At 36.4% G+C, this 15,857-nt stretch overlaps 1 protein-coding gene across 19 annotated transcripts in view; it reads right to left on the reverse strand.

Annotated features, from left to right (window-relative positions):
- Positions 1-15,857, reverse strand: part of MYCBP2 (MYC binding protein 2) — a 286,735-nt gene that overhangs the window by 169,208 nt on the left and 101,670 nt on the right. For all 19 annotated transcript variants that reach the window (XM_043580959.1, XM_043580920.1, XM_043580876.1 and 16 more), the window contains 4 exons: positions 15,262-15,343; positions 7,482-7,599; positions 1,652-1,856; positions 900-1,053 (listed from right to left, as the gene is read on the reverse strand). In XM_043580959.1, coding sequence (XP_043436894.1) covers positions 900-1,053; positions 1,652-1,856; positions 7,482-7,599; positions 15,262-15,343 — 559 coding nt within the window. The remainder of the gene's footprint in view (positions 1-899; positions 1,054-1,651; positions 1,857-7,481; positions 7,600-15,261; positions 15,344-15,857) is intronic.

The following is a 15,857-nucleotide window of genomic DNA, read 5'->3' on the forward strand; positions in this document are numbered from 1 at the left end:
CCTTACTGGTGCTACTTAAACCTTTCAATTTATCTAATTCCTGTCCACTGATGTTGGCCAAATAAACAATGCAAGGGATTGGGGCGGGGCGGGGGAGGTAAGTCCTGTGATAAGTCACTCTGGTAATGCAGGGGACACCTCCTACTAGTATTCAAACCTAGAGTTGCTGAAAGGGACAACACTTTTCTTTACTCATTATGTATATAAAGCACCATAATAAATTTTAAACAAATACAATATAATTTGAGTCTCTAGTGTATCTGTATCCATTCTCTACATTTTTACAGTTTCCAGAGTTTGGTAGCCCTATATATTTCGACATTTCTCTACCAATTTGGGGATTCTGTTATGTGCATTCATAAAGGGCGAGTTTATTTACCTTAATTATTCTGTACTATGTTTGGCACAGTTTCTTCTACATAGTCGGTAATAATTCAATATTTATGAAAAAAGAATGAGCTCTACACAGTTTAGATATGATTGCTGAAAGACCAAAAATAATAACAGAATTCTTAAAAGTAAAAGTGCTTAATATAATGACAGTGGCAAACAATTCTATAGCACCTACTATGTGCCTCAGCTCTAAATTCTTCACTCCTCCTAACAATCTATGAGGTAGGTACTATTATCATTCCAAATTTATAAATGAGAGAAGTGAAGCACATAGAGCCATGATAACTATTCCAAGTTGACACAGAAAGCAAATTGTGGATGTGGGATAAACTGAGGCAGCCTGGCTGCCTTAATCACTGCACTACACTGTAAAGGTCCCAGGAAGCACAGTCAAATAGGAAAGTACTCATGTATGTAAAGTCTGCTTATACATGAATTTTACATCACCACAAAAGTATAATTTGATCAAAACTTATTCACCACTCTATTTTATAAACAGAGCTTACCTCCAAATGACATCATACACAGGGTCAAGACACACACCAAATCCTTGCAGATCCTCTTGTTCAGAGTCATTAAAAGTTTTACAACTCCCATCCACTTTATTGATCAGAAGACATTTAAATGGAGGAGGTTCTGACATAGAAGCAGGTACCAAGCCTTGAGGAAAGATATTTATACATCTTAAAAATGCATTACCCTTTTACATACCCTCAGCTTAGAAATTAAGTATTACTTATAAGGTATGTATTATTATTACATCCATTTCATAGATGAGACAAAACTGAGATTTAAATAGATTAACTAAACATTTTTAAGTAATAGAATTAGGACTAAAATCTCAGGTGGTCTAAATCCACAACACATGCTCTTAAAATCTATATTACCCTATTATATAATTATTTATGGTATCACAGACACAAGTATAGATTGATACCTACAGATGGAACTTCAAAGTTTGACTTACATAACCTTTCATAAAAATTAATTTCTACCATTTACCTAACCAGAACTAATATACAAAAATTCCTCCTTCCAACACAGGGTTTATCCTACTTCAATTTGGTTCATATTTCCACGACTCCCTAGCTTATAAATACTCATATAATCACAGACACTTGGAAGCTTCTTTAAAATTTCTTCAAACAGAAAGAAAACAAAAAGCTCTAAGACTTATCTAATGATAAGGAAAGATGATGAATCATTTACTATCAATCAAGAAAATGATTTTGGGAAGGACGTTTTTTAGGGATATTACCTATTATGTGTTTACTGGCAAAAATTTCTGATGTAGCAAGTACATGAGAATTAATAAGTGCTTCATCAATTCGTAAGAAAGTCTGGTCCCCACTTGCACCTATCCAGGTAGCTTTTCTTCCATATTTTGATCCAATGTTAGGCATGGGAGCTGGTTTTGCATTCCAGTATGGCACATCCAAAATTGGTCTGCCAAGTTGTCCTTTCTAAAAAATTAAATAAACCATAATAACAACATTATTGGATAAAAAAATATCTGATTTTTTATAAAATTAAGAAGAGAGTAGACAAAAATAGCTCTATGAAAAATTATTCTTTATTTACTGTTAGTACTTTTACTTATTAATGACATTCATGTGAAATTTGGACCAAAATTTATATAGAAATAAAATAATTTCTATTATTCTTAGAAACTCTGCTCCTAATAAGCCACAAAATGCATTATTAAAAAACAATAATAAAGCTAAATATTTTCCATGCAAGAAATCTCCCTGAAATATTGTCTTTACCTACATTTAAATGGAAAGTACAATATACAACATGTTAAAAAAAATTAGTATTACAAATTGTTCATTTAAAAAATTCACTTTGAAAAAAATCACTGTGATGTTGACAGTATACAATGAAAGTCACTATTAAAATCACAGTCTGAAAATATTTGAGTAAAGGCCAAAATAATGAATACTACAACTTGTGAATACAATCTGAAAATTAAGTATGTTCACATGATCATGTGTTAGTAAGTTATTTCATTTATGTTTCAAAATAAACAGCAGAAAAAATGTTAAGGAATGGTATCTTAAGTAAATACTTGTTAACTTATTTAAAACTATGGCTGTCCACAGGTACTAGGTTAGGTAAGAGTTTAATTTAAAAAATAAGAGGAAGCCTTTCTCCACTAAGCTAGTAGCTATAAAAGAATGCTGATGGTGAATAGGTAAACATTCATCCACCCCAGGCTCAGGAGCTCACCCTCCCCCCACAAAAACTTCCCTTCCAAAAACCCTCTGGAGGGTGGAAAATGCTGGATCTTGACTTCCAGCGCATCATTGTCTGTAAGTAATGGGAATGAGAAACCATTAGCAAAAAAGCTGAAGAACAAGGGAGTCTGGAGCACTATAAACAGCCTGGTTAATTCTCACCCCAACTATTAGGTTTCTAGTGCGTTCTATCACTCCAACATCATAGCAAGAAACCACAGCCACAAAGTGACTGCAAAAGCAACAGAACTTCAATCCCTGGGCTGAGCCAGGGGAGGGAAAAGTGGCAAGCATAGGAACAGAGAAGCCAAAAAAACCCTGATGTTTATTCTCAGCTTCTTTCAATGTCTGTTCTTATTTTCTGACAAAAAAACAAAAAAACAAAAAAAAAGAACAAACGAAAAAAACCCCATAAGAATGTGAACAGTGAGCAAAATATATCATATTCAAGGACATTATGCTTTCAGAAGAAAAATAATTCTATTTGTCATTAACTACCGAAATAAGTATCTACTCCCTTACTATCAACCAACTAATGTAAAGAAAAGCAGTGTAAAAATACAACAGATGCCTGGACAACCCCAGGCATTCAGAATATGGCTACACATAAACCATATTTGAATTCATGAAAGTTCACAACTAGAACTTCTAGGGGTAGAGGACAATAATGGTTGTCTGATTTCAAATATTAACATTCACAATCCCCCCTCCCCCGCAAAACAATATAAAAACCAATACACAGGGCAAAGAAAACCACACATCACTCAAGCCTTCAGCAGTATTAGGAAACAGCAGATCTGCTGACCTTTAAGTCACCTGTAACCAGAGGAATAAAACAAATTCCAACCATTTTCTCCACCCACCTGCCACTGCAAGTTGGAGGGGGTGAAGCCTGCAAAAGGGGTGGCTTGAGAAGAAGAGAGAGTACAGAGGACTTGGAAAAAGCACTGGTAAAATCATCTACCCAAAGAGAAAACCTAACCCTTAATGTCAAAACACTAAATGTAGGTTAAGGGCTTGAAGGTTCACAGCACCAGCTACTGGAAAAAGGCTTCAAAGTGTGCAGGGCCACTTCTCACCCATCAGACTGTCACGAATTAAAAGGCATGACAGTGCATTGTGTTGGCAAAGCTGTGGAGAAACAGGTATTCTCATCCATTGCTGGCGAGAATACAAAACAGAAGGGAGTTGTTAATATCTCACAAAACTACACAGGCACTAACCTTCAACCCAGCAACCTTACTTCTAGAAATTTACCTCAAAGATACACCTCTAACAGTATTTATTGTTTTGTTGCAAAATATTGTAAAGCACTTAAATGTCCAAGCATAAGAAACTGACTGAATAAAATATAGTATATATGTACAATGTACTATGCAGAAATAAAAAAAAAAAAGAATAAGGAATATCTCTACGAACATGGAGTGATTTCCAGGAAATACAGTACAGTAAAAAGGGCCAAGTGCAGAAGAGCATATATAAAATGCTACCTTTTGAAAAATAAAGAAGGGGAAATAATTATAGATACATGTGTTACATACATACGCATACATATATGCACACAAACCTGTATCTATACAATGCAGATGTAGACAGTATATGTGTGTACTTATTTATTTATTAATCCTACAAGAAACTCAGGAAGGATAAACTGGAAGACAATGAAGTTTATTACTTACAAGCATGGAGTAAAAAGGATAGGGGGGAAATGACATTTGACAGAGTACATACTATTTTTGCATAACTTAACTTTTAGAAACATGTCAATGTTCTACATATTCAAAAAATAAAATTACACCTAAGGATATGAGAAGAGGGATCCTAAAACTAAAACAAATTGAAACAGTGCATTGGGCCACAAGCCTCTTTCCTTGGAAGTCTGAGAGCTCAAAGGGGGCATGACATGTCAGGCGTCAGCATTTTAACCTGTGTGTTCCCAGGAAGGGCTAGGGGGCCTGTTACCACAGGGAGAAGAAGGAGGCCACTGTGTAACAGTCTTCTGCATCTGCCCCTTTTCTACTACTGCTGACACCCCTCGGGAGCCTCATTCATTGTTTGAGGACGAAGTGATCTCCTCCATGCTGAAAGGTCATCTCTCTTTCTCCCTTAGCCCCTGACATCAGATCTTACTCACTTTACAGAGATGAACCCCTGCCCCAGGACAGGGTGAGACAAATGGATCTGAAAAAGGGCTTGTTTTCAGAAACAAGGGGAAGAAGGGTAATCCTTGGCTGTTGCTGCTCTTCACAAAGAATCTGTTATTTGTACCTATTCTTATTAATATTAACTATTTTTTAAAATGAAACAAAAAGCAAACTGAAGGAAATGAATCCAATTCTATTCCAAAGGAATAACATAATTCCACTGAACTGGGGTAAGAAGAAAAACCCACGTGACTTATAAACACAATACTTGACTTTATACCTTTAGCTTTGGGGAGGGACACAGGTAAAAGGGGGCAGGAGCGAGAGGGACAGAAAATCCTGAACTCCTTTCAGTGAGTTTGTGTTTATAGTGGTGAGGGGAAAATCAAATATAAAACTATCTTACCCATATTTTAGGACTGACTGAATGAGAAATAAATGTATTGATATTGTTAGAAGCCAAAATTCTTACTGTGGAAAAAGGAAACAAAACAAACATGGAATGGGTCAAGGTAAGAAAGACCCCTATAGGGATGAAATGGAATTAGAGGTACTGACTGGTATGGGCTTATGATTTCTAAAATACTTACATGTATAGATATATGTACATATATGTGTACTGGGGATATAAAGACACCCCATAGCAATAAATATACCTAGTGCTCAACTGGGTGTCTAATCCTATTCCCCACTAAAACAAACCTGCATTCTCAGAGAAATGGCTGATTCTAGGCTTACAGGTAAGCCTGAAACATCTTGTTATGCCAGGAAATAAGGAAATGCTCCCAAAAATGAAGGGGCATGTCACAAGAACACAGGAGCCAGCTTGAAGGGACTTGAATCGATGAAATATGAGACAATCGAAGCAACCAAATAATTAAGGACAGTAATGAAAAAAATACAAATACATGCATCTGTATGAAACAAATAAGATGGGCTCTTGCTTACACTAAAATGCAAAGGGCCAATTGGTAAATGTGATGGCGTGCTGGAATTAGAAAATCATCTTTTTGTAACCGTTATAGTAAAGAATGGTCTAGGCAAGAATGGGATGCTAAATCTAGGGGGAAACTGCATGAAAAGCAGGTACCCTACAACTGTCTTTTTAATAGGACTCACTTAATTGAATCAACCCATAAATTCCTTATTAATTTCAAGGGAAAAAATACTAATTATGCAGTAGAGAAATTAAACATTTTCCAGGTAATCAAAAATTGCATCATCAATGAAGGGCAGGTGGGTACTTTGTGCCTCCAGACGTGATACCTGAGAAGAACACAACATCACTTACATAGTATTTTGCCTTGGAATGCACAACCTGAAATCTAAACATGAGAAAATAGCAGAGAAACAAAAATGAGGCTCATTTTATTAGGAAAAAAAAAAAGTACTATACTCTTCAAAAACATCAATGTCATCATAATAGACAAAGAAAAGGTGTGGGTGTGGTACAGATTAAAGGAGACTAATGAGACATGATAATCAGATGCAATGACTGATCATAGATTAGAGGAGACAAAAAAAAAGTCAAAAAGTAATTACTGGATCAATCAAAAAAATATAAACTGAAGTATTCAAGAGTAAAGGGTCACAATATATGTAAAGTTATTCTTAAAGGATTCAGGAAAAAAAAGTTTTACACACACACCCACAGAGTGTGTAAGGGACAATAAGAGCATGTATGTAAAAGTTATAAAGCAAATCAAAATGTTACCAATAGATGAATCTGGCTCAAGGGTATATGGGTGTTCTATGTACTACTCTTACTTTTTGCAACCTTTCTGTAGTTTAAAATTATTTCCAAATAAAAGATTCTTTTTTTTTTTTTTTTCAAGTTTATTTGAGAGAAAGAGCAAGTGAGAGAGCATGGCAGGGGCAGAGAGAGGGAGAGAAAGAATCCCAAGCAGGCTCCATGCTGACAGCAGAGAGTCCAATGCGGGGCTCAAATTCATGAACCGTGAGATCATGACCTAAGTCAGACACTTAACCGACTGAGCCACCCAGGTGCCCGAAAAGATTTTTTCTTAAAGTTCACATTCACATTTTTGAAAAATCAATAGCTGCAAATTCCAACCCAGAAATTTAGGTTATAGAGTTGTAAACAGTTACCCATGACAGAGATGGTATAGGTTTTATGAGGCTTAAAGTCTTATGAGGCTTTTCCTTGATCTCTATTATGACCAAACTATACAAAACTCTCAGAGCATTTTTTACTCTTTTGAAGTTTTGGCAAAAAGAGAGAAACAAACAGGCAAACAGAGGGAAACAGAGAGAGAGAGGAGGAGAGGAAAAAGGAAACTATAATTTTAAATAAATCTATTAAGAAAACTAAGCCTTTAAGAAGTGCTAAGTTAGAAACAGTTCTATAGGTTAAGAAAAATCAATCTGTGCAAGCTAGTTGGGATATACGCTTCCAAATGATAGAATTAGCTCTACTGAATGTTTAAAGAATTTTGACCTGGAATAAGCATGTCCAACTCTAATACATTGTTAAATTTAATAAATTCTAATGCTATCCTGGAGAAGAAAGTTATTTCAAAGTAACGTCATTCAGGTCTTGTGTGCACTAGATGTAGAGACAGGAAATATGCATATGCAATAATTATAACACAAGAATTTCACTGAAACCAGAAAAAAACAGCTAACACAGACAAATTGTAAGGCAATGGTACAATGCAATACTGTCAATGCTTAAAAAATTCCTTACAGAAAAACTTCCAAATGTGAAGACCTGTCCATCCATTAAAAGTACTGCCGTGTGGTTGCTGCCTGCAGTAACTTGTGTGCTAGGGCCTGGCAGTGCTTGAACAAGGGTGGGACATCCCCTAGGTTAAAAAAAAAAAAAAAAAAATTAAGTCAATTTCTTACAGGCCTCAACTGAAATAAAAAGCAATAAATAAACATTGCAATAAGGAATCCAAGACATAAAAGGCACTAATAGTATATTTACTAAATACTTATTGAGGTACTATATGCCTGTTTCCACCTAGATCCACAAAGATGTAAAAGAGGTTATCACTGACTTCATAGAGATTATTAAAAGGATTTCCTAAATTTATTACTCTAATTATGGACACACAATCTCTGTCTTTTCTCAAAGACTGGTGCTACTTTTGCTTTTATAGCAAAAGTCATGTTATAAATATTTGTTGGATGAAATAAAAATCATACACAGCTTTAACAGGAACTATACAAAACAATCAATTTTATACTCTTTTTCCTACCTTTTTTTTACTGAGCTATAATTTTAGATTTTAATACAGTAGTTAATGAAATCAGAGTGGGATACGATGAGAGGCACTACAACAGTGGCTAGAAGCTTAAACTCTAGAGCTAGATGAGATGGCCAGGGTGTGAACCCTGGCTCCAACAGCATTGTGACCATGACTTTAAGCAAGTTACTCATCTTTTTTGTGTTTTAGTTTTCTCTTCTATAACATGGAGGATAGTACTAACTAGTACCTACCCCATAGGCTTCCTACGAACAATAAAGAAGTTTATATACATCAAGTGCTTGGCTCAGTGTCCAGCACACAGTTAACACTGAATAAATGACACCCTCATATCCACTGTATCCATCCTTGTCCCCATCCTTGTATCACTTTACTAACCATTTATTCACCATTTTTAGTAATCATTATCTGTAATTAGAATAATCACTGTAGAAACAGTTGACACATAATAGGAACTCTGTTTCAGACAATTATGATACTTCAAATTTTTTAAAAATTACATAAAGTATATTTTTTAATGGTTATTCAGGCTCCAATGAAAACTGAGTTGGAAAGGGCGAGACTAGCACCTGGAAACCTAGTTATGAAAATTTCACAATAATCTGGATGAGTTATGATAAAGGCCTGAACTAAAAACAGTGTGGATTCAAAGAAATGAACGAGTATGATAGCTGTGTAAGGAACGGAACTGACTAGACTTGGCAGGAAGGTTTTTGCTTAAGCAGCAAGGTAGATGGTGGTAACATTCACTCAAGCTATGAAAATGAATGAGAGATCTAGGAAGACAATTAGAGCAAAGAACAGATCCTAATTTTCATCATGAGTTTTTTCCAACACTTCAGGTATGGACAGACAGAGGAAGAAGAGCTCACAGCAATCTAGGACATAACAAAGAGGAAGCATGAACTCTGGGAAAATGTGGCATGAAGACAGTCACTGGAGGAGAAAGTTTCAAGAAGAGGGATATAATGTACATGCTAAACACTCCAGAGACATATACAAGTGACCATGGGATTTAGCAAGGAAAAAGTCTCTGGTGGAAATAGGCACAACATTACAGCAGATGAGGCATTAACAGTGGGGCCAGAGACTATGCAAAACCTCTTCAAGAATCTCTGCCCCAAAACAGAAAAAAGAAAGGAGAACCAACAGCTAAAGAGGAAATGAAGCTCAAAGAGGCTTTGTTCCTTTTAAGAAGACAGAACTTTGTTTAGGTTTACAAGAGTGAGTAAAGATAAAAAGGCTAAAGATACAGTTTAGACAGGAGAAATGAAACAGAACTAGATCCCTAGGGTAAAGGCTTCATAGCATGGACAAGAACAGGTCCTTCTTTCAAAGTAACATGAAAAGGAGCAAAGAAATAGTATGGATGCAGGTAGGTGTGTAGAGTTGGTGGGCTAAAGAATTTTCCACCTAATGGTTTTTATTTTTGTAGTGATGTGAACAGAAGTCACATGCTGAGAGAAGAAGGAAATGGGTAAGCAGAGAATATGAAGATTACAAAAAAGGGATGGTAAAGGGAACAAATAAATATCTAGACCAGGAGTTTTAACTCAGATCCAAAGGATTTCTAGATAGCCTATGAGTGAACTTCAGGACATCCGTGAACCTCCTAAATTTATAAGCCAACTTTTTTTTTTTAATTTTTCTTAACGTTTTTTTTTTTTGAGAGACATAGAAACAGAGCGCGAGCAGAGGAGGAGGAGGAGAGACAGTGACAGAGACACAGAATCCAAAGCAGACTCCAGGCTCTGAGCTGTCAGCACAGAGCCTGGTGCGGGGCTTGAACTCACAAACCGTGAGATCATGACCTGAGCCGAAGTCGGGCACTTAACTGACTGAGCCACTCAGGTGCCCCATAAGCCAACTTTCATGTATATATTCTTATACCTACTGTTCTGAAGAGAGATCCCATATCTTTCATCAAATTCAAGAGATGTGAAACCAAATAGTCCCAAACCACAAAACAGAACAATTACTGCCCATTGTAGAAGACCTGGTTGAATCTGGAAATCACTTACCAATCTGCACATATATGGTGATTTACTTTTTTCCAGAAGTATAAGTTAGATATGGAAAATATGGATAGATTGATTCATGCAGGAAGTGTTGCCATGCCCTATTATCAAGACCAAGAGGGCAAAAAAACTGAGGTTGCTGGTAAGGGTATAGGTGAAAAAAATCCATAATAATCTCTAAGTTGGGTAGAAAATAAAGTAAAAAAGGTCAGAGAGAGTAAAAATGTAGAGTGTAGTGGGGAATGAAGTACTGATAGAGTCAAAGGCCAAGTAAAGTAAAGCTATCATCAGACTATGAGCTTTTTATAAACTTAGGAATTCAGAGTTGGAGCTATGCTTGATCCAAGATGGGTCTTGGAAATAACCACCATGAATGTGGAAGTAAAGTTTACTAGATACAAGGTGCCAAGATAGGTATAGTGTATGGGACCATTCTCATGGATACTGAAGTCACTCATGAATGGGACAAGACTCAGAGACAGAAAACACTGTGAACCAGATACTAAATTTTCAGTGAATGAAAGGCAATGACTGAACGGTAGGTAATAAAAGGGAGTACAACAGAATGATCTTGCCTCAAAAGAGCGGTAGTTTTTTGACTTGAGGATGGAGTAACATGGCCAAGAATAGTAGTGAAAGGTAAATCATTTTCAACTCTGAGCTATAGAGACTTTTGCCAAAAAGACAACTGTCCATTCAAAGGGTTATACGGTGAACTAATGCTCTCTAACAGAAATGTCCACTAACAAAGAATGAAGGGGACGTTCTTTTATCTGTTAACTTATCTGCAATTTTGCAAAGCACTTTCACATAAACTGTATAACTGATTATCAAAATAACTCTATAGGTAGATCTGAAGAGCTCAAAGCATCTTCCCAAGAGCCGGTAGCAGACCTTCTAATACATAGTCTTTGAACTCTTTCCATAATATTAGTGAGCCCATTTATTGTTTTGAAAACACAAGAACAGAAAAGAAAAATCACGTGTGTATGTTTGCATGCATGTGTGCACACTAGGCATTTCACATACACTGAATTGATTCTTCCACAATCCTATGGGATATTTAAACTAAGGTCTAGTAAACTGCAGTCAGTCACATAGTTGGTAGGAGATGAAGATTTCAACCTTGTCTAAATGGTTCCAGATACTATGATAGGGTAATAAATATACTAATGCAGAATGCAGTCAGGATAGCAAGAAAAAGATGAAACTCAAAAATACTATAAGAATGATCAAAATTCTACTGGAAAACAGAGAATTAAAGTATCTAAACTATATAATCTCTTTGCAAATATCCAGGTTTAAGTTTACTGTAAATGGCTTAAAAAGAATACAGAATTCAGACACTTAGAAGCATACTGAACAAAATAAACAAACTAAAAAGAGAGTTAGTAGATTCATGGCAGGGGTGAATATAGAAAAGCTCTAACTTTCTGACATTCACTTTAAAAAGCAGCAGCTAACAGCACTGAACACCTACCATGGACTAGGCCCTATACTAAGTGACAGGCATTATCCTCCTGAATTCTCACAACAACCTTCTGAAGGAAATGTACTTCAATTAAACAGAGAAAGAAATTGAGACAAAGTTAAGAAACGTGGCCACGGTCATATAGGCACCAAGTGATAGAATCAGGACCCAAACTGGAGAATGAACTCAGTCATTCTGCCAAGACAACACATTAAATAAAGAGAATCAATAACATTTTTATTAATCTTTACCACAATGCACACTACAATATTTACTTTGCTTTAACCACACATAATCAATGTGTGCTATACAATAAATTCTAGTTAAAAGAACTTGATTACTATAAACTTTTAAAAATAACCCCCAACTATGTACTTTATTTCAACTAAATACCTATAAATGTTTTCTTTGTGGTAGTTAACATGTATGCTATAGGGGCTCTGTTCCTCCTGGGACTGTTCCTCCATAGAAGTGGCTAATTCATCTCTGAATCAATACCACAGGTATTGTGTCCTGCCTTCCAAGTCCCACATGGGCCCAGACAAACAGGGTAACTAGAGTGGTTACAACAGAAAGTTTTGACTAATTTCTATTTAACACACCAGGCACAGTGTGTAGGCATTGTTTCACTGGGTTACCCAGTTTAGCTCTTCCCACACCACATGTTACAACCTTCCAGTTACAACTCAATCAATGGAGCCAGGAATGAAAATGTACCTGTGGGGAAAGAACCATTTTGAGCAGTGAAAGCAAACTCCATCAGAGTTAAGTCTTAAGAAACTCTGATATTTTGTCAACACTTAAACCTATCATATTTTTGTGAAGATGATAAATTCAAGCTATTCAAAAATACTCAGCAAACTGCTATAATATTATCACCTGAGCAAGTCACTGAAAATCAAGGGATGGTGCTCACTGATAAAATCAGGTCTACAAGACAATGTTTTTAGGTAACCTCTCATTTTAAAAGCTGACAAGAGCACCTTCTCTTTTCAACAACCATTACACCTCAATGTAGTGTAGCAGAATCTTGTGCTTATGTGGTTCCTTCTACATATTTCACAGTTACTTGAGGGCTGTGATTTGATTATAATCATAATTTTCACTGTTTCCCTCCCACTCAGTCAAGACCATGAAATACAGCTATTTGCCAATTATTTTCTGTGGAATGGCATCCAAGTATAAAGTATGACTTGTGAAGAAATGCCATCCTGCTGCACATGATTGATGGTCCATCATGTCTAACTATAATGCACCCTTCTCAGCTTATATCATGACTACAAAATAAACACCAGTTCAATAACAGCGATGATGATGATGATGATGATGATGATGACAAACCGTCTTCTTCTGTGTCATGAGCCCCAATAAAGAACAAAAAAGTTGCCGAGTTCTTCCCCAGTCAAGTTACAACCCTGACTCAGTCTCTGCATATCACTGATGTCATCCAACTATAAAGCAAAACATCTGTTGCCTTCTAACACCTGTGATAGTAACTGTTCAACCCTGCAAGGCACTGATATTTTATCATGTCCAATGTCCAACATCCAAATGCTATATCCAGTGACACTTGATGAACTGATTCTGCCAAAGACCTTTTGCTGTCTTTCCAAGCACAATATTTGTCATTAAGACTGTGATAGTTTTTATGCTGATTACACTAGAATTAAATAAAAGAAAAAAAGTTGTGATAGTTTTACAGATCTTTTGACAAGAGTATCAAATATATGTTACACTTGTGTTTTTAGTGAGAAATTAAACTCAATGATACCTTAATCATCTCTTCTCATTAGCAACAACATTCATCAAAGTAACTAAGTACTACATTTCATACCCATTTTGAGTGCACTGCAAATGGATCTGACCTTGCTCTCTAAGGATAGACAGTGGTTCTTAATCCTGATACATATTAGAATCTGGAGAGCTCTTAAGAAAAAACTCTTGATCCTATCCAGCACTGCCCTTGCCACCTCCATCCACCTCCCACCCTACTCCCACCTCCCAACACACACTTCCTGAGTATAGAATACAGAGGCAGGATACAAGCATGGGATTTTTAAAGTTCCCTAGGTAATTCCAATGTGCAGCCAGGATTAAGAACCTGGCTTCTTCATAATTCACTAATTGTGAATGAGAAACCATATAGGTCCCGTTGATTCTGGCAGATACCTTATAACCACAAGGGAGAATGAGGCAGAGTAAAGATTCAAAAAAGAAAGAAGGTTCTTTTGGCAAAATGAATTGGTAAGTCAAGTCTGGCCTGAAAGTACCGTATATCTATCTCCAGACTTGATCAATAAGCCTCGTTTCAATGGTGGGGCAGCCATGTACGTGAATCACTCAGATCTCTGACAACCTGCTCCAGGGAGCACAGCTGAGTGACAGCCTCAGATGATGTCCCTTTGGCTCCATGAGGCCATTCTTCCCCAGGGATGCTTCCAGCCTGTGTCTAAGCATGAAGAAGGTATAATACTGGGCCCTCCTGCCCAATCTGGGGCTCCTCCAAAGGCAACCTCAGCTTGAGGACACCCCAATGCCTGTCTGAAACTCTCTCAGAACTGCACTTCAATCTAGACACTTCCTACTCTATCCTTCTTCCCTCTTTTCCTTTCACAGGGGTCAGACCTATATATGTGTGTTTGACAGTTCTCTCTGCTCTTTCCCCTTTTATCCTCCACCGGAGTTTTCTCCCAATGAACCCTTTGCGCATCTAATCCTGTCTTAGCAACTTCTTCTTGGAAGACCTGAACTAATAAAGATGGATTTTCTACACTTTTGACCAAAAGATCTCTCACCATATTAAGCAGAATATGGATTCAGCTGCTATAATGAAAGCCAAAGTAATAGGGGCTTAAACATGATAGTTCATTTCTCTCAGGTAAGTATCTATTTTACTGTAAGGAGCTGATATGGCAGTTCGATGTTATCAGGAACCGAGACTATTTCTATCTTGTAGCTCTGCTTTTCTTAATACATGGCTTCCAATTTATGATCACTATAATGACTTCTCCAGCTCCTGCCACCATACATGGACTCCAGGCAGCAAGCTGGGAGGGAAGAACAAGAGACGGAAGAGTACCCTCTCTTCCCTTTAACAGCATGATTCCAAAGCTGCACAAATCACTTTAATTCACAAGGCCATATCCTGCTGCAATGGAGGTAGGCAAATGAAGTCTTTAGCTGCATGGTCATGTCACCAACTAAAACTCTACTATCAAATGAAGTAGGGAAGAATGAGTATCAGGTGACATCTGGTAGTCTCCACCACGATCAGTTCTTCACTATGCTGGGTAAGCCAAAGCAGTTTCTCTGAGAGACCACAGGTTTTGTTTGAAAATTATTCAAACGCTTGAATGACTTCATGTTAATATTAGACCAAGATTTCAAAACAGACAACATCAAGGAATATGAATACATCTATTGCTTATTTTTTTAAATGCACTTTGGGGATATTCATTGCCTTTTCTATTGTCATGAACAACTTTTAAAAAGATAATAATTATTAAAAATATACTAGGATTTTGTGATAATCATAGCCACTCTGATATTTTAAATGTATTAAATGTAAATCAACTTTTCTCCTGGAACTACAAAATCGTTTAGCCCCACAAAAGCACTCAACCACAAAATCCAGATCCACCGATAATTTATGGGCCACATTTTGCAAAACAGTGGTATAAAAATACTATTTCAAGTGTAGAGATATATATTTAGAAAGAAAAAAGAAAAGTTAAAAAAAAAAGTATCTTCAAACAAAAAGAGTACCTGGAATTGACATCTCCATGTCCTAGCTGCCCGTGCTGCCCATAGCCAAATGTGTAGACATCTCCATTTTCCATTAAAACCACTGAAACCAATATACAGAGCTTTATGTTTTTTCATTATATGCATTTTATATTTTTATCACAATACTGAAAGCAGTATAATATTCACTAAAATAGAAAGCTATTAAAAATGGGTAATTGACATCAACTGATGAATAAAGAATATGCGCTATACATATATAATGGAATATTACTCAGCCATAAAAAAGAATGAAATCTTGCCATTTGAACAACGTGGATGGAGCTAAAGAGTATAATGCTAAGCGAAATAAGTCAGTCAGAGAAAGACAAATACCATATGATTTCACTCACATGTGGAATTTAAGAAACAAATGAACAAAGGGAAATGAGAGAGAGAAATCAAGAAACAGACTCTTAACTCCAGAGAACAAACTGATAGCTACCAGAGGAGAGGTGGGTGGAAGGATGGGTGAAATAGGTGATGGGGGTTAAGAGGTGCACTTGTCATATGAGCACCATGTGATTAAAGTAAAAACTTTAAAAAAATGGATAACTGAATCACAATTTATATTTAGT

Source organism: Prionailurus bengalensis, chromosome A1, assembly GCF_016509475.1.
Source record: "Prionailurus bengalensis isolate Pbe53 chromosome A1, Fcat_Pben_1.1_paternal_pri, whole genome shotgun sequence".
Lineage (NCBI taxonomy): Eukaryota > Metazoa > Chordata > Mammalia > Carnivora > Felidae > Prionailurus > Prionailurus bengalensis.